This window comes from Anarrhichthys ocellatus, unplaced genomic scaffold (genome assembly GCF_004355925.1).
Source record: "Anarrhichthys ocellatus isolate YVR2014 unplaced genomic scaffold, GSC_Weel_1.0 scaffold55, whole genome shotgun sequence".
In the NCBI taxonomy this organism is placed as follows: domain Eukaryota; kingdom Metazoa; phylum Chordata; class Actinopteri; order Perciformes; family Anarhichadidae; genus Anarrhichthys; species Anarrhichthys ocellatus.
This window is the reverse complement of record NW_022280085.1, coordinates 2,644,309-2,667,783: the sequence shown is the minus strand read 5'-3', so window position 1 is coordinate 2,667,783 and position 23,475 is coordinate 2,644,309. Positions and strand designations below refer to the sequence as shown.

The following is a 23,475-nucleotide window of genomic DNA, read 5'->3' as shown; positions in this document are numbered from 1 at the left end:
TTCTGACTTATGGCATTAACATAGAAGATTTAATGGTATTTCCACAGAACCCTCTTTTATCAGACCATTATCTAATAACTTTTGAATTTCTACTACCGGAGTGTAAGCAAGAGTTACTACACTAGATGTTTATCTGATGGTACCGTAGCTCAATTTAAAGAAACGATTCCGTCTGTATTTAATTCAATATCATGTCTCAATATAACAGAGGACTCCTGTGATAACTTTAGTCCGTCCCAGGTTGATGATCTTGTCGATATCTATCCTCAAATATAGTAACCTTATAAACAGCTGTAAACCCTGATATATATTGAGATGGCTTTACTCCCATCGACCTTGACAATTTCTACGTCTAAACCTTCGACCTGTCTTTTAGACCCTATACCGACTAGGCTGCTTAAAGAAGTGTTACCGTTAATTAGCACGTCTTTAGATATGATCAATCTGTCTTTACTAACAGGCCATGTACCACAGTCCTACAAAGTAGCTGTAAATAAGGTCAAGGGGATTACTCACAAGCATGAATTATGTGTCCCTAATAAATTAAAAACAAAAATACCACAAAATTGTGAGGGACATGTCTTTAGCTTTAGTCTTTGATCTTTGTTTGGTGAAAAAAAATGAAATGAGTTATTACTGGCAATGACTGATGCCTTTGAGTTGAAGAAATCTCTGACAACATAAAGACAAAAAAAAAATCAATATTTCATCAATTTTGATACTTTTCAAAGTAAAAGTCAGACATTTATTTTCAGATAGAAGTCATTTCACTATGTTCATATTTAGAGATGTCCTGAAATCAAATATGACAATCATTATTGAGCAATGGGTTTTTATAGTACCTCAAGTATTCAGAAATGTAGCTATTTCACAGTAGAAATATCTGACTTTTACAATGGAAAATCTCATAATTAAAACGCTTGTTTCCATGTATTTTTGTAGTCAGGGATTATCATTGATTATTTAAGTGAGGGACAAATGCAATGTACATGTTTGAATGATTCAACCCAAGCAAAAGCTCAACAGTAGTCTTCCAGTAAGGATTCTTAAATATCTGCGTCACTTCCGGCACAGCAGCGGACGCCACAGCCACACAGTGACGTCATCAGGGGGGAATTAAACATGGCCGACAGCAAGCGCTAGACGGCTGAAGTTAGCGAAAAGCGTGTGTAAATTCGACGAACCTCTGAGACTTTGCTGCAGGCATTTGAACTTTGAGGTACACCTTTGCTGTATCGGTGTATTTGGATACGTCTCACACATGAATTGGAGGTTCAAGTTGAGTTTGTTCGTCTGTAAAGACCTCACTAAACCGGACATTAGCCCGCGGTGTTAGCCACGTTAGCAGCCGGACCAGCGCCTGCTTTTGTCGGGAGGTTGTGCTCCAGAGGGCTGACGTGGACTGTAGCTGTTTAGGTGGACTGATTCCGGGGCTTTTTGTATCGTGTTGCGGGTGGGGTCCAGCCGGTCTAGCGGCGTGTTAGCGGTGTTGTTCATTCAAGGCCAACTTGGCAACAAAGCCACACTTTGCAGACTACGGACACTTAACTCGACTCGAGCCGCTGGACCGTAACTGCCTCAGAACATTGCGCCGGGAACATGGATCCAAAGCGCGCACACGGTAAACCTCAGACGAGCGGCAGCAGCAGCGACTCCAGCTGCGGCAGCCCCGCGTCCCCCTCCAGCAGCCCCGCGCTGGCGGCGAGCAGAGCCCCGGTGCCCGGGGGCAACGCGTTCGCCAACGACGGCAGCTTCATGGAGATGTTCAAGAAGAAGATGGAGGCGGAGGCGAAGAGGAAAAAGGAGACGCAGCAAACAGGTGGAGAGGCGAGAGACACCGAGCAAGGACTGACACCAGTGGAAAAGAAGCCCCCTCCCGTGACGAGCTTTGTAAGGGGTTTGGCAGTTGTAAGATGAGATAGCAGTATTTCAACACGCATCCAAAGTGGAGCACCATTGACAGTCTCGCTCTGACACTAAAGTTATTACATCCTGAAATAATGGCCAATATTTCAGTAGTACTCGCCTAGTACATGCCAGTGATTTGTTTTACTTTTCCATGTGTTCTGAACACATTGTGGCAATAATTGTAGACCAGCGAAGACTATGGATGCTCCTTTTTACTGATGGTTTCGCCGGTGGTGCAGCGAGAAACTAAATGTAGACCGTCTGCTCTGGTGTAGTCTCCTTCATTGACAGTCCATCTGCAAGGGCTCCTATAACGGTTTCAGTCTTCTATCCCCTAACCCAGGTGGGGAAGCGCAGAGGCGGCGTGTTCCTAAAGACCGGCGTGGTTGCAAAGAAGCAGAACAACGAATCAGAAGTGAGTGGAGATGGCGATGGGGGGGGTCAATTTGAAATGTTCTTGTTGTTGGACTTCTGACTTTAATCACTTTGTGTTTTCCTCTCCCGCAGAGCAAGCCAGGCAAGAGCGATGCTTGGTCATCGTATATGGCCGAGGTAAAAAAGTACAAAGCCCACGAGTGTGGGGACGACGATAAGACCAGGCCTCTGGTCAAGTAGGGTTCCATGACGCGAACGCGACAAAGTGTTTGTGAGGTGGACGACCATCTGGGAGATGCTCCGGGACGGCCGGCCAATCCTGAACCTTCTCATACTGCCAGCTCAAGTCACCCTTCGCGGAAAGCTCTTCACAAACTGCGTAGATTGAAGGGCCTTTTTCCCTCTTTATTTTTTTTGTGTTGCTTGTTCTTTGTTGGGACTCTGGTAATCTGATGTCAAAAGGTGTTTTGGAAACTTGGCATTCATTATTGTTAAATGTTTTCTAATTTGTCATGTCTGGGTTAAGTTAGGGTTCATTATCAGTTGGATTTGATTTAATAGTCAAACCAAGGTGTCAATTAAATCTACACTGCCCATTAATGTGTGGTGTTGTGCCTCAGTTTTGTGTTGGTTTGTAATAGTCTCACTTGACTTCACTGCGAGACTCTTGTTAAAAGTATAAACTTACCAAATATCTCCATTTTGAAGGGAAAGAATTTTAATTAAAAGTAGGTTTGAGTTCTATACAGACCAGAATTCATTCAAGAATTCAAGTACAATGAAAAAAAGTGTACAGCTCTCGTTGAAAAAAGACAAAGCTCATTCTATTTGCAGTTTACATTTCTTACAGGTATCAGTGATAATTACATCCCGATAAAAACAGCACCAAATAGCCAGTGACCATGCATCAGAGAGGGAGACATACAAAAGGCACACGTTCAATCCCACCTACCAAACTCATTCTCACACACACCTAAAAATCCCATTCGTTCCTTCTCCCTGTCCACAGTGATATAGGTCTATGTTGTAAACATTGACAACCTGTATTTGTCATTTCATTGAACAATTCTATGAATAGTATTTAAAAGTTATCAAATCGTTTTTTTGAAAAAGTTATATTTAAACTGCGGTGTTCGTGAAATGTTGAGCCGATCCTTTCAGATCAAGTATCTTTAAGTGTAACAAAGTCCTCATTTCAGACCTGTCCATCTGTCACAAAAAGTCACGTTCACGTCCCAACACGTCACAAGGTCATTTCATTAGACAGCGCCCTCCCCTCCTGGGGGCTTTGAAATCCAGCTGTATCATAGCGTCTTCCTCTTAGTGTCTCCTCCCTGGTTTTGACTGATATCTGGATGGGAATGATAGTTTTTGAAATGTCAGTGAAAAGCATCAGACAGAAAAACATTACGGAGGTCGGACGACAGATAAAAATGACTACACAGAAAGGCATGCTGCCACCAACAGGCGAGCAGAGAACAGGACAACCCCGAGACAGAGAACACCCGACACTTGGAAGAGGAGGGGAGGGGGAGGGGGGAGTAAATGGAGCAGGCTTTTGAGGGTGGAGGGAGGGTTCAGATTTTACCTGAGAAAGCGAGCTGCAAGTGAGGAGGCAGAGCAACCTGAGACCCTGCCTGGAGACTCTTATACAGATCTGAGGAGACAGGACAGGGGAACAAGAACCGAGGAGGGAGATGAGGGAGGGGAGGAACAGATGGAGAGGGGAGGAGAAGGGGGTGGGGGTGGGGGCAGGAGAGAGAGAGAGAGAGAGAGAGAACGAGAGAGATGGCACAGAGGTGAAGGGGGCGGGTGATGACAGCCAAACGGAGGAGGGGATTGGGCGAATGAGGTGATTGGGGGGGGTAACCAATAGAGGATTGGGCATTGTTTTGGTAGAGAAGGTAGAGGAAAAGGGAGACATTTTGGGGAGAAATTAAGCAAACAGAATGGAATAATGTCAAACAGGAGAAAAATCACAAGCTTACATTTGACACACAATATGATAAAACAAACGGTGCTATGACATAAAACACAAAACAAAGCCTATGAAGGAACACCAGACAAGGCAATGCCTGCCCTAATGTGTAAACATGAATATTTCACTTAAATAAACATTACATCATATTTAGCAACCTGCCACAGATAGTAAATGTACGCATGGTGCGACGTTTAAATTTCAGCCGCGTCCGTGTTTCTGCCCCACTCACTCTGGGTCAGGGTGGAGAACGACGCGTTGCTACTGGCCGCCGAGCCGCCGGCCACCGTGCTGGAGCCCAGCGGGGGCAGGTTCAGCAGCTGGGGGAACTGGAAGGGCAGGGATACGGGCACCAGGCCCCCGAGCATCCCGAACCCCAGGGGGAGCGGCGAGGCCGAGCCGAGCAGACTGCTGGCGCTGCCCGCCGTGGTGACCTGAGCAGGCGATGGTAGATGTCGTGTCGGAAAGAAAAACACGTTAGCTACGTTTGTATGCAAACCCAAAAATCAGGGCTGTAAAGTGGACAACACCTCCACAATGCAGCCTAAACTCTTTCCCACATATGAGACTTTCAGTTCATCTGAATCAAGATAAAATATCTTCCTGTTCAGTAGTACTCTTTACTAAAGGATAAGTAGCACAAAGCTAAAGTGTGGAATGATCAAACTACTACGGCACAGTACATGTAATTAGTACAAATAATTCATTTAGACAAAAGGAAGCACTCACTACAGGTTTTGATCTGGACATGCTGGCGGTGCAAACCTGGGGCAACTGAGAAGAGACGGATGACGCTGGGACAGACGCGACCGGCTTGGCCCCCTGAGGTGTCCCGCCCCCCAGCCTCTGACGCTGGCCCTGGTTGGCAGAGGCTATTGTGGGGGAGGCACTGGATCCTGAAAGCTTGCTTATGGATATGGTGTTAATAAGGCTGGCGTTGGTGGTGCTGTTGTTGCTGAGCGTCTTCTGGCCGCCAACAGGAGTGTAGCTAACTTGCACCTGCTTGCTCGCTCCTCCTTGGACACCTGAGAACACCGGGCGGTACCCGACTGCGCTTTTGGCAGAGTACTGGTGTATCGGGGGGTTTGCCTGAGACCTGGGGCCGATGGAGATGGAGGGCGAGGCTGAGGTGGTAGTGGTGGGGTTGAGGGTGCGCGGCGTGAGCTTGACGATCGGCGGGATGCTGCTGTGGGCCGACTTGGTGAGGGTGGCGTGCATGGGGGTGATGAAGTTGGACTGCGGCCGGGCCTGAACCCCAGAGAGAGTCTGAGTGAGGGAGGGGGAGGATTTGCTCAGCGGGGTGTGGGGCAGGCGAGGCATCTGGAAGGTTTTGGGGAGCATGTGTGAGGAGGATATGAGGGTGTGCGACCGAGGCTGGGGCGACACGATGATGAGAGCGTCGTTGCCTTTATTATTGCTGCCTTTGAGGAGGCCGGAAGTGGGGGCCCCCGCCTTCGGGGCCACGAGCGGGGACGCGGTGGGCGGCGGGCGCGGTTTAGGCGACGACGCCGAGCCAGGCATGTTGGCCTTGGCCATGCCCACAGCCAATGTCCTCTGAGTGTTCAACACTGAGTGTCTGTGCACCTGCGCCGCACCCTTGACGAGCCCCATCCCGTCCGCCCGCACCGAGGGCAGCGGGGCCGAGGTGACGGAGAGGGGCCGAGACAGAGGGGCCGAGGTGACGGAGAGGGGCCGAGACAGAGGGGTGGAGATGGACGAAGAGGTAGAGATGTAGTGAGGTGCGTTGGAGCTGGGGGTGCCAACGGAGTTCTTCTTCTGCTGCTGGATGAGCGGCGAGACGTGGAGCGAGGAGGGCTTGGCGGCAGCCTTGGGTCCGTCGGGGGACGGGGGGTTGTCCCCGTGGGCCAGGCCCTTGGCTGCGTTGCCGAGGATGGCCAGGGCCTGGGAGATGGAGTCCAGGGAGGGGGCCGTCAGATCCTCGTCGAGCGAGTCCACACATATGGGCTCGGACGGAGGCGGTCGCTTGGCAACCTGGGCCACGGGGGAGGGCGTGGTGCCCGCTGAGGGTGTGGACCGCTGAACCCACACGGCCTCCTGGAAGTACACATTACACAGAAACATCAACACAAGCTGTATTTATCATAACCGAAATGTACCACACACTTTCACGTCATGTTAAAAGGAAAGGTTTGCATGTCTAGAGATGAGTGTCCGTCAATGACAGTCACGTCTTTATCAAAAACTCTACTGTCGATATAAAAGTTAAGTCTCACCTTTGGCTTGGCCTTGGGAGTAGTGACCATCCTTTTCTTTGCTCTGGAGCCCAAAAAAACAACAGAAAAGGAGTGAGAACAAGCCAGACAGAGTTAGTTCTGAAGATACCGGTTAATAAAAAAAGTCACGTGACTCACGTGTAGCCTGTGAGGTGACCGTGAGCCATGATGCTCTCTTTGAACAGCATCCTGCCAACAGAAAAACACAAGTCACAGACGTCAGTTCCAGAGAGATTCATGTGGAGGAAGTTTACTAAAAGCAAGTTCAAGCTGTCGTGAAAGACATACAAGGCAGTGGTTATCTATTGTGAATACTAACTTAGCGGTCACGTACCTGGCCTGCATCCAGCCTTTGGGCCAGAGAAGTTTGACTTCGGTCTCCATGAAGGCTTTGAGGTAGTCCTCTAGAGACAGAGAGTTCTTGCCCTCCAGCTCATAGCAGCCCAGCTTCACCCGCACCAGGTTGCACAGCAGTAACCTGCACGCGATCAAAATACTCCGTCACAACGAAACAATATATAGCATCACAGGTACATTGTGTACAGTTTCAGTGATGATCGAACTGGTATGACAGACGGACGTCGCACCATTCACTGAAATATGTTCCTCTCTGTGGAAATCTGATTTATCAATCTGTGATAAGATTCAGAAGACAATATTACAATAAACTCTGGGGAGCTCTGATAGATAAAAGGTTCATTCTCAACTAAAGGAAAATAGTAGAATTTTAAAATACTTTTTACAGGACATTTGACTTTTTCTCTCATTTTCCACGACTTGAAAACTGTTTCCCAGTGCGCATGGGTTCCCCTGTTATTGCCACTTCCACAAGAGACGAACCTCCCTCCCTCCCTGAAACTAACCTGAGTTTGTCGTCCCACACAAACTTCTTCCGAGGGCCCATCACCCTCTTCCCTGGCTTCTCCTCGTCGTCATCCTCTGACCCGTTCTTCTCTCCCTCCCCCGACTGCTGCCTGTGAGCACAGAGATAAACACCTTTAGAGAGGATGGAAATACGATAAGAAAAAAGAAAAGAAAAGGCAAACAGATGCTGCGATAAACTGTGAGCCGCGGCCGGCCCGACAAAGCGTCCTCACTTTGCCACCTTGGCGATACAGTCCATGTTGTACCGGGCGATCTGCTCCGGCATCACGCTGCACACCGCCAGCTTCAGCTTCAGCAGCGGCGTTCGGAGGCGGTCGTCCTGGGAGACGGGGACAAGCAGAGTCAAAAATAACGCGAACCTGCCAGCACAGTCATCAATTCTGGGCGACAGAAGCCTTTTAGCATCATCTGCTAATCAATTACATCAAAAACAAACAAAGTGGTGAATTATTCTCTGGCCAAACATTTCCCTTTACTATAGAAAAGCCTGCGACTTCCAACCATTGAATCCTGCACATTGTTAAAGCAAATCAAAACCGGCAAACTGCAGAAAGCAGCGCACCTGTATGTTGAGGCTGAGCTTCTTAAGGCGTTTGAGCAGAGCTTCCTTATTGCAGGGCACAAAGGCCTCCAGGTGGGAGTAGACGACCGCGCGCACCTCCGCCGGCTGCTCCTGAACCTGCAACTCGATGCTGCCGCCGAGTGAAGACACGAGTGTGAGAGATGTAAAACTTATTATTGTTGAAAACATGAACATCTGGCATGGTACTCACTCCAGCAGGATGTTGTTCATGTCCAGTGTGAAGAATTTCTTCCTGCCCTCCGTGTCAAACAGACGGGACGCCTGTGTGAAGGGACAAGCAGTGTGTTCATATTTCATAGGTTGTGAGGAGGATGAGATGTTTAGGATTTTTCATATATTTTTTCTTTATAGCATTAAAACTTGAACATCTTTAGGTTTCGGACTGTCTGTCAGATTGAAGAAATAATTTTAATTCATCATTTTGGGCTCTGGGTAATCATGCTGCTCTTTTTTTTCCTCACTATTTTGTCAACAGAACGACTAATCAAAGAAAAGAACTCTTAGCTACAGCTCTGATCTAACACATGTGATCCAGCGGAGTGCTGAAGCTCGTACCGATCTCAGGTCTTCAATGCGCTTGGCGAGCGGCGCCGGGAGTCCGCTGGGCAGAGGGGGAGGGGCCATCACGGTGCCCTGCGACACTCTGCTGCCGCCGGCTTTGTGTCCCATCCCAAAGGAGCCGTTCTCTCCCTGCAGAGGGCTGGAGGGCTGAGGGGAGTCCAGCATCCCGAAGTCCAGGTCGCCCATCATGTCCTGCAGGATGTCGTTGTTGGCCGAGCCCAGCAGCGACATCACGACGGGGTCGGCGGTCAGGTCGGAAATGTTGCACTCGGTGCCGCCGGCGGCCTTGGGCTGGGCGCTGAGGAGTGCGCTGGTGGCGATGGCCGCTTTGGTGGCGATGGGCGCTTTGGCGGTGATGGCAATTACGGGACGCGGCAAACCGACAGTCGGCACGGTCCTCTTGCGCAACTCCTCCTTCTCCCGGGTGAAGCGACGCAGCATGTTGGCCAGGTGGATGGAATCCTTCATCAGCTTCTTCCTCTTCTTCTTCTCCGGCCGATGGACATTCAGGGCCGACACTCTGCCAGGACGGGAGCATAACGAGGAGAAGGACGGTTAATGGACTCAAGCGGACAATATGAATTAAGAATTATGGGAAATTAAGAGCAAGGGAGTTAACAGCGTTCACAAAGGGAAAAGCAGCAAATCCTCACATTTCAAAGGCTGCAATTGACATTTTTCCACGATCAAAGACAAACAATTCACTAATTTTCTATTGATCAACTAAACAATTACTCAACTTATAGTTTCAGCCTATTTTTTCCAGCCACCTGACTGAGTTATTGCTCCGACAATCTACTCATTAAGCTGCATTGCTGTGTGCAACAAGCCCGTGGTAAAAACACTCACCCAGACTTTGGTACTTTGTTCTTCCTGGGTTTCTTGTCCTCCAGAATTCCACCATCTGGCTTTTTCCGACGTTTCTTTATCACCCGCTCTTCGCCTTCTTTCGTCTTCTGCAAAACAGGTGCAGCGGTCGTTTATAGTCAGAGGAATAAAACACAAAACGGACATATTTGGCTGCGTATTGTTGACAATCTGCCTGCGTGTGAGGAATGAGATTTTACCTTGAAGCGATTGTCGTCCGCGCCGGCGTTCTCTCCCTCGGAGTCGGACGCCGCTCTGAACTGTAGAGTGCCCGTGTTGATGTAGAAGCCTCCGTGCTTCGTGGTGAGGGAGGCCGGGACCAGCTCGTCATACTGAGGCCAGGAGAGACGCATAATTACCAGTTTTCCTTCTACTACCACGCGCTGCGCCAGGCTTTCACCACAGCTCAGAATAACAACAAAAGTCCCAAGTTTACTCAACATGATACTTAACTGCACGCACATTATACTTTTGCAGTATCTTGTTATTGCTGTTAGTATATAAGAAGATAATGATACAAGACATGATCAAACGGGAACATCAGACGACTATTTCTACTATTGAAGAGCAACATATGTTTTCCTGGAGATTATATATTTCGCAAATGAAATAAAAGCACTTTTTTTCATTTTGATTTAAAGTCTAGGCAGTTTGCTGACTATTAAGGAATACAAGTGACCCATATGAGTAATGCAGAGAGTGACGTGTGTGTGTGTGTGTGTTTTGTCAAAAAGGGAACTCACAGCCTCTGAATTGTCGATGAAAGGGTCCGTCTCGTCGTAGCCATAGCCAATGTCAATGAGATCCTGCATCCTGTCCTTCTTCTTCTTCTTTGGGACACCGCCCTGCAAAACACTCAAACATTTTAAAATGCATACATCAGACATCCTTCTGCATGCACGCGGTTACAGCTGTCACAACAGATTGGTACATCTTGAGAACACGACTCTTACATATTTGTTGTCAAACTTCTTGGCCATCGCTTCGACCTCCCGTCTCTCCCGGTCATCGTCGGCAAACGGGTCGTTGGGGTCTAGGGGAGGAGCGAGTCCTTTGGGGACTGTTGAACCTGGAGGCTTTACCTGAGGGGGGAAAAATGAAAAAGTAATGACATGAGACATCTGTAGAGTACCTATTCTCGTAAAAAGGATTCAAACCTCATCCGACAGGATGTCTTTAAAAGGGGTAATGAAATTCTATTCCATGAAGATCGGGTTACTAGTCACTACAACAACTGTGAAAACACTTGTTTAAAGTCTCCTGTGGCTCTTGACGGAGCTATTAAACATCTGGGCGAGTCTGAATTACTGAATGAGGGCGTGGAGTTTTATTCCACATCCATTTTGAGTAATTCCGACAACACAAAGTTGTAATTACAACTTGGAAACTTTTGCCTGTTCTGAAAGCTCCGCTACATCTGACACATCTTGACACTTTCTTTATTACAATCAAAACAAATCTGCACACCTCACATCAGCCAAAGTAACTTATATATAGATATAGTGTCTGAAGTCACACTTAGGTCACTCTGTGACATGAACACTTGCAGTAAACAATCTCTGCCATACTTCCCATATGACTTGAACCCAGCATGGAGGGTCCAGGGCTTCACTCACGCAAGGAATTTAAAAGTCAAGATATCTTCTCAGCCTTTTTATTTTGTCTCTTGTAAATCCCCCAAGTTTATGGATATGGAATTGAAAAAAATCCACGGATTAAACACTTTCCTGACTTTAATACCCCGTGTAATAAACAAATAAATCACTATTGCGCATAATAACAGCAGTTATTCACTGGGTAACAGCCTTATTAACGCCACTTATGCGCGATTAACAACACATCCAAAGTTTGACACCTCAGCCTCACAACAGCAACCAGCGCAGCACTTTTGAAGGTATGCCAGATTAGGCCCCTCCCGCTCCCATCATGGTGCCATCATGGTGCCCTACTGTGCACTCTAACCTGAGTAAGAGTTGTGTTGACCAGCTCGCCGTAGTTGAACTCGGAGGACCCGCGGTCACTTGGCTCGGACAGCGGGAGGTGGAGGCGGACGGTGGGTTTCGCCTCCCCGGTCTCGGCGTCGCATCCCTTCGCGTTCACGTTACCGAACGGACCTCCACCACCTCCCGACCCGACCGCCGCCGCGGCAGCAGCAGCAGCAGCAGCAGCAGCAGCAGCAGCAGCGCCGCCGCCACCTCCATCTCCATCTTTCACAAAAGTGATGTCGACGGCCTCGTCTTCGCGGCGGCGCTTCTTGCTGGACTCCGGGGTCGGCGTTGGGGTGTTGAAGGACGAGATGGTGACGAACGGTACTTTCCTCGGCTCTGCCATTTGACGCTGTCGGTCCGACGACCGGGCACGCGGCACTCCTCTCGAGCCGCCCGCTGGCTGGAGAGCTAAAACCTGGAGATGGTCGATAAGTAACGTTAGAGCTAGCTAGTTGCTCTGCTAGCTAGCTTCCTCAGAATGTGTGCGGCGGGCAACACAATTACTTTTATCTCCTCCCGGCCCGTATTAATCCATACAGTAGTGTCCCCGGTAGAGCCCCCGACACCTACGAGGGACTTAAACTGTGAGAAATAACAGTTTTGAGCGCTTCCATGAAATTGGAGGTTAGCTACCGCAAGGAGGATTCTGTAGTAGCCATCTTGATCATTATTATCATTATTCAGTGGCTGGGCGTGCGTATGAATATAAAGCGGAAGCCGGGGAGGAAAAGGAACCGTGTTTGTCCAATGGCAGCGCTGAAACACGCCCACCTGACAGACAAGCGCGAATGTGCAGGGGGACGATTGTTCTGTACGGGCGGGATGTCCGGACCCCTGAACGCATCACCACTGTTTACAACGGGCGGGATGTCTAGACCCCTGGACGCATCACCACTGTTTACAACGGGCGGGATGTCTGGACCCCTGAACGCATCACCACTGTTTACAACGGGCGGGATGTCTGGACCCATGAACGCATCACCACTGTTTACTACAGGCAGGGATTACGTATGATGCTTTTTTTCTGCCCTGGTTGCTCGTAAAATCCGGAAATGAAACCATACATCCTCCATCTTCCCCCTGAAGCTAAAGAGGTGCACTTCAGAAGTATGAGTGAACTTCACCGTTGCAATGTACTCTTATAAAATAAAGTCGACAATTATGTAATTCAGATGCAGAGAGTACAGATTGAGATTTTGGAGTTTGAATTAATGCTGCAGTTAACACTTTTTAAACTATACATGCCAAGTTCGAATTGCGTTTTAAGAACGGGGATATTGCACTTCTCATAAACAGTTTAATTATTTTACAAACGTTTCATTCATTCGTTTATACAAACAGCTTTTTTTAATTAAGTATCTTCATTTGCTATACAAGATACATGATTACTCTGATTTCAGTATTTGTGTTGGTATATTTCTATGTGCTTGTCTGCTCTGGTCAAATTGAAGAAAATAAAAACTTGACAACACGCAGAAAAATCAATGCAATGCTGCAAACTGCAGTGTTTTGATAAGTTTAAAAAAATCTCCTCTCAAATAAAGTGATTTCATAGCAATTAGATATGAATACGCTACAATAAATGCACTCAAAATGAACACAATCTTATGGAAAAACATATTTTTGGTCATAACGCTTGAAGCATGAGGCGTCTTTTAATGCAGAGACAGCATTGCAGGTTGAGTTGGCGGGTTATTTAATTAATTTTTGCAATATGAAAATATGATTACATGTCAGACTTTTTGTCCAGCCTAAGTGCTAGTCTTTGTATGAGTAATGATGCCATCAGATCACAAAGATTGTATCTGTATTCATGTATCAATCTTATTCAAATTAACCACTTTAATATTTTCATTTGAACAGAACAGGGACTGTAAAAGTGTTACACCGAAACAGCCTCATTTATTTCAGTTATATTTAAATCTACTTTGGCTCAATTACCATAAGCCTGTTTTCTTTCATGGTTCTCCCGAGCAAACATTAACTCTCAATCATCTACCGAGATCTTTAGTCAATCAGTAAAAAATAGAGAAAAAAAACTGTTTTGGTTACAGCTTCTCAAGAATGACATTTTGCTCTCTGGAAATGAAATACAAATAATGTATGCATGTACATACAGCCACACTGCAATTTCAGGTCTACAATTTGTTGCTGCATTCTATATTAACCTGATGTACATCAGCTGCAGAGACCCAACTCACTTTATTTCATTTTCTGCAACATTTTGAAAGGACGTTGCAATATGCAAGATGATTTAGTTTAAATAATACCCAACACAAAGCACAGTCATGTCTACGTCTTTTTCACCCATTTCACCTGTACTGGGCTGACTGGCTGCACTACCACATTACCCTATGGTCAGCTTATCTTCACCATGATACCATTTTACACTATTATAGTTCTCACTAAACCTCAATGTCTTTTGACATGTGGTCATTTTTACACCTTAAGATACATGTAGTGAATAAATTCCTCTTATATCAGCAGTATGAAGGATTTGCTTTGTACGATGCTGAATCAACAAATTGTCACAATATCATTCTTCAATATTCAAAGTGTCACATGTTCCACTGGCTTTATCACATTGCCTTCAGCAGCAATTTATGTTGTGACAGGAACATTACAGCCAACAGTAACCTTCAGTGAATGTCCATTAAATAAACAGAAAAACAAAGTCAAAGTGTGAAAACACTGTTTATTGTTGCCATAGCGATCAATTTAAGCCCAGTCGGACGTAGTGCCGCCCCAGTCGGATGCCTGGGCAGTGGGGGCAGTGGACCAGTCCTCCGTGGCAGGCTGGGTGCTCCAGTCCTCTGCAGGGGAAAAAAAGATAAAATGGATTTAGCATCAAGTGGTGAAATGAACACTTTGAAGCGTTCAGCTAATTTTTAGATTCATTTTAAACTTAATCAAAAATATCTCACCTGTCTTAACAGCTGGAGCAGCTGTAACAAGAAAAAAACAGTTTAGTGTCAAATAAAGTACAAACATTAGTGGAAGGTTCGATTAGGTTGTTTACCGAAAGGAAACTAGTGATCTTACCGGGGGCAGGGAACTGTTGGATGGGCACAGATGGCACCGCAACACCCTCAGACCAGTCGGCCACCTCAGGCTGGGTGAACTCAGCAGCGGGGGCGCTCCATTCACCCTGGAACTCCTCCTTCCCAACAGCCTTCTCAGCTGCGGCCTGCTCCTCCTTCTCGATCTGCATTGACAATGTGTGCATTAGAGTGCGCAAATCAACCCATGTAACACGTATGATGCAGCAACCTCAAGCCACTGTACAGTTCTCAAGGTGCACCGTGTTTGTCTTACCTCCTCGGGATCCCTGTAGAAGTACAGATCTGGCATGACCTCCCATGGGTGCTCCCTGGAGATGGTTCCCCTCATCCTGAGAACCTCCCTGGCCAACATCCACCACATCAGACCCACAGAGTGGTGACCCTGCACAGTCGCAGAAAAGTATATTGTATCAGAAAATCTGCATTATATATGCATGTTTCACAAGGTCCACAGCTGCGTGACGATATATTAAAAAGTTAAACATTTTGTGGCAAGACCTCTACTCTCACCCCCTCTGAGTGGTTTAGAGAGAGGCGGAGTTAGGACCAGCATTATTATTTAGCACACGTCCTACACCCAGCACTGCACAGACGAGACAGCGCCGGGCTCTAACGGCGTGCAACATTCAAGAATTTGCTGAAGTAATAAAAATAAAAAAATCAGAATATGTTAGTTCTTCAGTTGGTCTCACCTTGTTGTTACAGGGGATTGCAATGTCTACATATCCCAGTGGGGAGTCAGTGTTGCACAAGGCAATGGTGGGGATGTTGACGTAGGACGCCTCAGTCAGTGGCTGATGGTCAGCCCGGGGGTCTGTCACGAGCAGGAGACGGGGCTCCCTAAAAGCCGCCTGGATCTGATTGGTGAATGTACCGGGAGTGAACCGACCGTGGAAGGTGGTGGCACCGGTGGCAGAGGCGAACTTCAGCACTGCTCTCTGAAGGGGACCAGAAAGAACAAGTTACACTCAGGATCTCAGTTAAATTCTGATCGTTATTCTAGTTAAACAAACTGAAGTGTGGCACAGGTCACTATCAAACTCCAGTCATGGGACAGCTGTCCTACTGGTGTTAGCGAAAACCCGGCCGGCTCACTCTTGCACACATCCGACACCTGAACACCGACATCAGTGCCCGGCTTTAACAGAGTGCGTATCACAGTTGATGTACCAGTGTTGAAAGTAATTCATCGAGAGTTTTACTTTACCTGTCCGGTGTTCCTGGAAGAGATGACACACACATCAGCTGGGTTTTCAATAGCAACAATGGCCCTGGCAGCAAGCAGCAGCTTCTCCCAGGTCCTCTTCAGATTGATGATGTACACACCTGGTGATTGAGGGAGAGCCCCAAGGCATGAGGAGAAGGTCCAACTTCATTTACATTTAGAACTTTGAGTACAACCACGGTGCAGATGGCCATAAAAAAAAAAAGTTTATTGGCAGGTTAGTTTTTCAACATAATTTCACTTTCTTCACTCACCGTCACTTTTTCTCTTGTACACATACTGATCCATCTGGAAGTCCAAGTTGGTTCCTCCCAGATGGGTTCCTGCCGCCAGGAACTTCAGCACATCCTCCTCCTTCATTTGAAGGACATCTAGACCTCCGGACATCGTGACCGCTTTCCTTGAGTTACGAGTGATAGGAGAGCTGGATAAAGGAGAAGCACAGGTCAGATAACAGCGGCCGGGTCTTAATGCTCGTACGTAAGCAGTTTGAGTCTTGAAAATATACACACACACACACACACACACACACACACACACGCACTATTATATCATTAATTGGGCAAAAAGCTGAAGCTTACTATGCTTCAGCTTACTTCCAACTAGGCACAGACACTACCGGGTCATGGAAGAGCGTAAACCAAAACGCAAACCAAGTGTGTGTCTACGTAATTGTATTCTTACATCTCTAATGGCAGATTTCTAATTGTATTTCATTTCGGTTAGCTGCCAATGTGATCTCATAGAAGTATTAAGAGTCATGCGTGAGGGGAACACTACGAGGTGAGCGCGTGTCAGCGGCTAGCAAGTTAGCTATGCATAGTAGCATATCTTCTTTGGGATAATTTAACACGAAAAAGACACGATAGGTCGGGGTTGTACCGACTTATAGCGTGCTTAACGGGCAGTCTGTCTTTACTTCGTCTCCTATGCGTCATTTTAAGTTTTATTATCGAAATAAAACGGATTAAAAACTCACCACGAAACAACGCCGTATGGAAATCTGACCACACGGTGAAAAAGAGGGCGCTGGGAGGAAATGACGTAGTATAAGTACCCGATTTCAAAGCCTGTGATTGGTTGGTTATTGTGTGGGGCGGATATCGTTTCCCTAAATCCACCACTAGGGGGTGGTGTTGTGCCATATGATGTAACGATGGGCGCAGAGGTAACCACGGGTCGGTTCACGGGTCGGATGGGTGTCCCATATTAAGACAGTGATGATGGAAAGACCATATTAAGACAATGCCGAGACACTGACTCTCCGGTTAAAGACTGACCCGTGTTGCAACTCTATTTGCTCGAGATAATGAGTTCCAGGCAAAGAGAACACAATATGTACACAGTCACTACGAGTTGAGACATAATTTCAATAAAACGTGTCTTATGTAAGAAAGTATAATTATGTAATTCTAAAAAAGGGGCACTGCAGACATAAAGGACAGACATAAAGGTAGATAGGTGGGTTGATTGGGAAATATGTCTAGCCTACAAATAAGGCTAAAACACACTGGAATAACATGTTTTTTGAGTTGTTTTCTGGGGGAAAACAATCTGGATTGCCAACACATGTAGAGTCGTGTTGGTCACTCACCATGCAGTGTCTATCTGATTTATTATGCTCCATTGGACAAGCTGCCATTTTATATCCAGCCTTTCCAACTATGGTCTGTAAATCAGTTGGAAAATCCACATGTGGCACAAATGGTGTGTAGCCTGCAGGCAAATGAAGTTTAAAAGACAAAGATTATTGATACCAAGCTTTATATTATTCACAGAGAAGTGTATGTGTCTAATAGAAATACATCAATCAAATTAGATGAAAAAAAACAACAAAAGTCATAAAGTTTAGTCAGCATATATTTCTCTAAGAAGATGCATTTTATTTTCACGTTTTTATTAGTAATTGTCATGCACTAATCACCAAGTCATATTCTTTGTATGTGCAAACATAACGTGGCACTAAAGAGTTTCTGATTCTGATTAATCATTTCAGCAGATAGCTCACGCTGTCTTACTTTAACCCTAACCCTATTTGACATGTCACCACTCCCCCTCTGCTGCTTATCTCCGTCTCACAGCGCTGTGATAAAGTCGTTGGCCTTTCTGTTCAGACACTCTGCTGCAACGTGCTGACTGATACGTCTTTCTAATCTATTTCTTGTGATTGCATCGTTTTTCTATCCCATCCAATTAATGAGAAAAGTAACAAAGTCCATATCATGCAGTTCAGATACTTGAACATGAGTTTTTACAAAGATCACTTTGATTTTTAAAAGGAAGGGAATCAAATGGATCAAAGATAATCAAAAGTATCAAAATGATGGACGTGCAGCTTATTTCTGGTTCTGCACACAGATGAAACATCGGGTTGGAAATAAGCTGAATATTGGGCCCGTCGTGTCACAGCGACCCTGCACAGCCTGGGCTAATAATTCAGTGTGTCATGAGACACGGGTGCTCACTGGATCACTGATGCTGATAAAATGGGTACACCAAGATTCATGTTCCACATAGTTACACTGCACAGTGCTTTATTCTCTTAAAAATCCTTAAAACGGTAAACATCTTTATACATGAAAGTACACTTCAGACACATTTTAAAAAGGCAGATGAATGCACATATGTAGTTTTACAGAAGAAAAATAAAGTAAGAATATAAACAACATTGTGTGTTTGGAGAGGCATTCAAGAGTCTCTCCAGGTTTTAACCTGTGCGTGCGACAGAACTGCAGGGGTCAAAGTGCGTTGCAGAAGTCTGAGCTGCATCTGGGACACCGTCTTGAGTAATGCAGTCTTATAGAGATCACAACTGCGACAACAGGAGACAAGAATTCTCACAGAGGCTAAATAATCAGAATTATTTTTAAAACTTGATGTGCAATACAGGGCGTCGTATCGTGCAGGTGGTATTTTAAATTACTCTCTCCAAACTGATGAAGCACTGGCCAAAAATCTGCTTCCTGAACTTCCGCCATAAGCCAGCAGAGCACATTTCATGGAGCAAAGTCTCCTCACCTGTTTGGTAATGTGCCCGTTAGTCTTTAGACAACAAGTGCAGACCATCTTCATTCACCGGTCTGCAGCTCTTGTGTTGTGGTGAAACTTCTTCATGAGTAGCTTCCTGTTTCACATTAGCCTCCTCACTCTGGGACTTGAGTTTGAGCTCTTCTCTCTCACTCACAAGGCTCTTATCGACTTTTCCCCTTCAGGACTTGAGTCCAAAACGGGCCATCATCTGCTCATACACAGTCCATGCCATGGCAGCGATCATGGTCCTCCTCAGTGCCCGTGGAACTGCTGCTCTAAAGAACCCCTGGAGTCCGTGTTCCTGAGAGCGAGAGAGGACGAGACGGAAGAACAAGGACAGTTAAAAACAGTCTGTTCAAACGGATTTGCCCAAAAGCAAAAAGAGGAGGGAGACAGTTACCATATAGATGTATCTGATCGCCTCGGCCGTCCTCAGCTGTGGATTCACTTGGACGTGCGTTTTGACCACATCAGCAGGTTGGGTGATCAGGGAGGCCACGATCCCCGACAGGACGCCACAGCTGAAGTTAGCCAGGGGGGTGGAAGCAGATGTGCTGATTTCTTAAAGGACGATAGACGGTGGGTATTTAATTCAAATGAAAATAAATAGCCCAAGCAAGACCAACTGTTACTGTTTTTTGTATCCTTAATTTGGGATTTTTATTTTTTTTTTAAAACAATGACATGCTGCAGGTTGTTGCTGAATGACCTCGGGGTATGCGCTTACCTTTTGGCAGCGAGGCCTTGGTCTGGCTGTAGAACATGACGTAGATTCCAGAGAAAGGAACATCTCTGAGCAGAGTGGCCATCAGGCCAGAGAACAGAGCGGCAGGACCTTCAGTCCGACACACGCTGCGCAGAGCGCCGGTCACACTGCCATAACTGTACCGGCCGCACTGAAACACACAGTTTGTTTTGTTCAGTATGCACTCAACACACTCGTCTCAACACAGACGACACACAAAACGGAAAAGCACACTGTGCAGCTCGTTTGTCTGGTTTACACTCTTTATACTGAGTCAGACAATAATACCTGAACATTGCATGCTGATATAGTGCACGGAAACAAATTAGTTAGCTAAAAAGCAACAGATAAACATTTTAAACAGCTGGCTAAAAGTCAATGAGCCATAAGTAATGGATAAATGGACAAAACGTTAAACTTCTGACACTCCAAGTGGTAGCTAGGACGAATGCAAACTTGACCAAAGCAACCTAAACACTGACAGCACAACTGTATGAAAAAAATACTGCAACAATATCCACTTTTATATGATTCATAGTGTGAAATAACATCCGGTTTGAATGAACACATTTGGAACATGACTGGTGGTGTTGATGATGAGTGCATCAAAGAAAAAAGGTGGGAACCACTGGTCATGTTATCGGGACGTCTGGCCAAATGTATCTTTTACCCCCACACACACACACACACACACACACACACACACACACACACACACACACACACACACACCTGTCTGTGCTTACTTCAAAGCGCGTCTTGATGACAGTGACCGGCAGCATGAAGACCCCTGCCACCGTCCGGGCCCCGCCTCCCAGCAGCACGGCCTCCATGGCCCCTGGGCTGCCGTCCTGGAAGAAGTGCTGCTTCAGAGAGTAGTAGGTGCTGAAGTAGATCCCCACTCCCGGGATGGTCCGAGCAAAGGACTGGAGGAGCAGCAGATGGATGAGAGGGCAGAGTCAGGAGAGGGGACTTTTTTTTTTTAATACACTGAGAAGACTTTCAATGGGACGGGGGGGGAGTAAAGACAGAATAAAGCTGTCCTAACCGGTGAAACTCCTTTCCACAGTCCCAGCAGCCTCTCTGTCCGCACCACGCTCCGGAGCACCGTCATCATCCCCACTCTGCCAGAGCTGAAAGAGGAATGCTCAGATGAGCTGATCGATGGGGACATAATGAATGCTGCCTTCATGCACGGGGCCTCACGCTGCATGTGTGATAACAAGGATTAGCCGAGGTAAAACGTACTATTGTGTTAGTCCAGTCAACACGGCAGGTTTTTTTGGGAGGTCGTAAGGAAACAACACGTGTGATGCAACGGTGCGTTTGTGTACGCAGACTCACCCGGGCTGCATGCTGCTCTGCAGAGTCTGCAGACGGGTCTTGATCAGGTCTAGAGGCTGGAAGAGCAGCGTGGAGCAGGTCCCACTGACGGAGCCACACATGAAGGCTTTGATGGCTGGGTGGGCCTGAGGAATAAAAAGAAACATTTGATTCATACGCAGCTTTATTAATCGCGTGCTACAGATAATGAAGCTTGATTTGTGACACAAAGCAAAGTTATTTTCAAATCAAATCACACAGGTTAACCCAACTTTTTGACTGTATTTTCACAGCGTACACTGTGCCAGTAAAATAAACTGTCCACCCTCGCTGTATTATTCAGCTGTGATGTAACAACACGGTTTGCCTCCCTAAATGTAATAATCCAGGAACTTGTCACGTTCACTAGAATCTAGTTAGAGTGAAAAAGGCGGGTAGAATAGCTCATAAGTATGTCAGACAGGATGCCCCTGACCTAAAATCAGGCGCGACTACAAGAATGATGCTTCTGCTTAAAACCCCAAAAGGTTATGACTAATCAGATAAACAAAAGTGTAAACAATTTAAAAAGCTTTGGAAGACTCACCAGTGACAGTTCCATAGTTTCTTTCCACACGCAAAATCTCTCTCTTCCTTTGTCAATCTGTCGCTCTGCTGCTGTCCACTCTGAAGTGTCTGCACACCTGAAAAAAAGAGGAAACAATGAGATGTCGTCGTTCAGTTCTCCATACTGAGACACTCACACAGGTGCATGTGCCCTGCTGTCGGAAGATGATCTCACACACACACACACACACACACACACACACATACACACACAGTAGGCTAAATATACAGATCACATGACCGACAATGTGCTTCCTATTTGCGACCACCGGACAGACAACACACAACTACTTATCGACTAACCGAAGATCGTTGTGCTACATATTAGGATGGATCTGGTACATGATTTAACGCAACGTGTGTGTGTGTGTGTGTGTGTGAGAGCTGCATCTATCTGGGGTCTAAAAAGTCTGATAACGCCACCTTTTTTCTTTTCTGAGCAATGTCTCCAAATCACACACACCTGCAGTTTTGGTTATAATTGAATTTCACCCCATGTAGTCCATTAACGGCCAAATAACACCAATATCATCTGACCATGCTTTCATAGAGTGCATACAGCTCAACCGTTTCAACAGACAGAACCAGTCTGCAGTATTTACTTGCTCAACACGTGATTATTAACAGACCTATGGGGCTAATGGTATGTTACACTGTGTGATAGCTACATGCAGGGCCCGAATTATCAATTTATACAAAACACTCTAGAAATACTTCAGGTGTGTTCTTCTGTAACTTACCCTCCTTCAATGTGGCAATTTTTGAAAGTGTTCAATGAACACATAAACGACACGGTGACGAAAAGACTAGAGGGTTCTTTGACAGAGTGCCTCCTGTGTGATTAAAACAGGTCTTCTTCTTCCTCTGAAAGGACAGCGCGCGGGTCCGCACCTTACCAGTTAGCGTCACAGTCAAGTTCTCTCCGTCGAGGAGTTTGAAAAATAACACCGACGAATTTAAATGTCAGCGAATATCCTCCCGCACACCTGAACTCTACTCCTCACTAAAGCTCTGTGCTGCGACATTAAAACACGACTTTGTTTCTGACCGTCTCATTGAAAACTCAAACCGGCTGGTTCCTGCTCCATGACGCGGCATATCGTAACGGTGACAAAGCCCCGCCCATCTTGGAGGTGCTGGCTTCTGATTGGTTAAACAGTGGGCCGTTGTGTCACTATTAAAGGGGCACCGCATAATACTTAGTACCCGAGATAAAAAAATGTGAGAAGAGTCTTTTATCCTTTATTATAAAAAATATATATCATGAACATGAAAACACTGCTGCTTGGTAGAGACTTTATGCAGTTGAGATCAACAAAGACTATTTCTGAACGTACATTCAGTCAAGAAGAACTCAGTCTTTACTCCAGTAAAAGTAACCACCACAAATTGCTCTTTTACAAGTAAAAGTACAGAAGCGTTATCAGCAAATAAGTAAAAGTACCGAAAGAGTCCTTATAAAGCGTTGTACAATTATAGCATTGCATCACTTGTATTCATGCTTCAATGAGTTTGTTTTGCAAGTGAAACAATATTAAGCTTCCCTTTTTAATATTGATGTATAACTGGAGTAAATAAAGTACATTATCCCGTGAAGTGGAACATGGAAATACTCAAGTACCTTATAGTCCTGTGCTTAAGTAAATGTACCGAGTCACTTTCCACCACTAGCTTTTTTTTTAATTTTTATTTTTTTTTAAATAAAGTATTTCTGTCTATATTTGACACAAATGTAAATCTAGTAACAGAAACTACCAACAAACAAACCGCTGTATTATGAAGTCGTGGTTGGTCATGTCTTATAGAACAAACGTGCGTGATATGAAAAAAAAAAAAAAGTTCTCACCCAAATGTCTCACGCCGTCCTTGTTTACTATATTTTATTCACTTAAACCGGTTCTGACTTGCTGTGCTCAGACTTGTCCTAATGCGTCTTCTGGAGAACCCCCTACTGCCCTCTGCTGGTGAAAATACATCATTTCATAAACAACTTCAGTCTCAGAGGAGTCGTTTTGGACTTCAAACCTGACTTTACTAAACACGTAATCCCCAAAGTATTGACTTGAACACATCAGTACGAGCCAACGATAAAGACACAGGTAGAC

General features: G+C 45.9%; 4 protein-coding genes and 1 non-coding gene across 8 annotated transcripts; 1 reads left to right on the top strand and 4 right to left on the bottom strand.

Moving 5' to 3' along the window:
* Nucleotides 1-33: 33 nt before the first annotated feature.
* Nucleotides 34-2,883, top strand: trir (telomerase RNA component interacting RNase). The gene is made up of 3 exons (XM_031870987.1): nt 34-1,890; nt 2,252-2,323; nt 2,416-2,883. The coding sequence occupies exons 1-3, from the start codon at nt 1,600-1,602 to the stop codon at nt 2,521-2,523; spliced, it is 471 nt and encodes a 156-aa protein (XP_031726847.1). The 5' UTR covers nt 34-1,599; the 3' UTR covers nt 2,524-2,883.
* Nucleotides 2,884-2,979: 96 nt separating this feature from the next.
* Nucleotides 2,980-12,061, bottom strand: LOC116396394 (ubinuclein-2-like). 3 transcript variants are annotated; one of them, XM_031870983.1, is made up of 17 exons: nt 11,354-12,061; nt 10,345-10,473; nt 10,135-10,236; nt 9,592-9,723; nt 9,374-9,480; nt 8,519-9,044; nt 8,154-8,224; nt 7,943-8,072; nt 7,593-7,699; nt 7,359-7,469; nt 6,830-6,973; nt 6,634-6,684; nt 6,496-6,538; nt 4,991-6,316; nt 4,494-4,695; nt 3,872-3,940; nt 2,980-3,634 (listed from the first exon to the last, which is right to left on the bottom strand). In XM_031870983.1, the coding sequence occupies exons 1-17, from the start codon at nt 11,720-11,722 to the stop codon at nt 3,588-3,590; spliced, it is 3,666 nt and encodes a 1,221-aa protein (XP_031726843.1). In that variant the 5' UTR covers nt 11,723-12,061; the 3' UTR covers nt 2,980-3,587. The 3 variants fall into 3 exon arrangements, with proteins under 3 accessions (XP_031726843.1, XP_031726845.1, XP_031726846.1); XM_031870985.1 differs by having other exon boundaries at nt 5,027-6,316; XM_031870986.1 differs by lacking the exon at nt 3,872-3,940.
* A 1,993-nt stretch (nt 12,062-14,054) lies between these two features.
* Nucleotides 14,055-16,724, bottom strand: rpsa (ribosomal protein SA). The gene is made up of 8 exons (XM_031870958.1): nt 16,646-16,724; nt 15,921-16,090; nt 15,649-15,767; nt 15,134-15,379; nt 14,695-14,823; nt 14,422-14,584; nt 14,304-14,324; nt 14,055-14,192 (listed from the first exon to the last, which is right to left on the bottom strand). Exons 2-8 carry the CDS (start codon nt 16,051-16,053, stop codon nt 14,098-14,100), a joined length of 906 nt encoding a protein of 301 aa, XP_031726818.1. The 5' UTR covers nt 16,054-16,090; nt 16,646-16,724; the 3' UTR covers nt 14,055-14,097.
* LOC116396453 (small nucleolar RNA SNORA62/SNORA6 family) lies at nt 15,457-15,596 on the bottom strand. Its single transcript, XR_004213603.1, has one exon. It is a non-coding gene; the product is annotated as a small nucleolar RNA SNORA62/SNORA6 family (small nucleolar RNA).
* A 311-nt stretch (nt 16,725-17,035) lies between the features above and the next one.
* On the bottom strand, nt 17,036-23,393 carry LOC116396289 (mitochondrial glycine transporter A-like). 2 transcript variants are annotated; one of them, XR_004213586.1, is made up of 9 exons: nt 22,111-23,393; nt 21,351-21,447; nt 20,786-20,910; nt 20,490-20,574; nt 20,188-20,367; nt 19,424-19,592; nt 19,097-19,257; nt 18,685-18,997; nt 17,036-18,478 (listed from the first exon to the last, which is right to left on the bottom strand). XR_004213586.1 is itself a non-coding variant. In XM_031870792.1 (8 exons), the coding sequence occupies exons 1-8, from the start codon at nt 22,152-22,154 to the stop codon at nt 18,875-18,877; spliced, it is 984 nt and encodes a 327-aa protein (XP_031726652.1). In that variant the 5' UTR covers nt 22,155-23,393; the 3' UTR covers nt 17,039-18,874. The 2 variants fall into 2 exon arrangements, 1 of the variants encoding a protein (XP_031726652.1); XM_031870792.1 differs by having other exon boundaries at nt 17,039-18,997.
* Nucleotides 23,394-23,475: the final 82 nt, after the last annotated feature.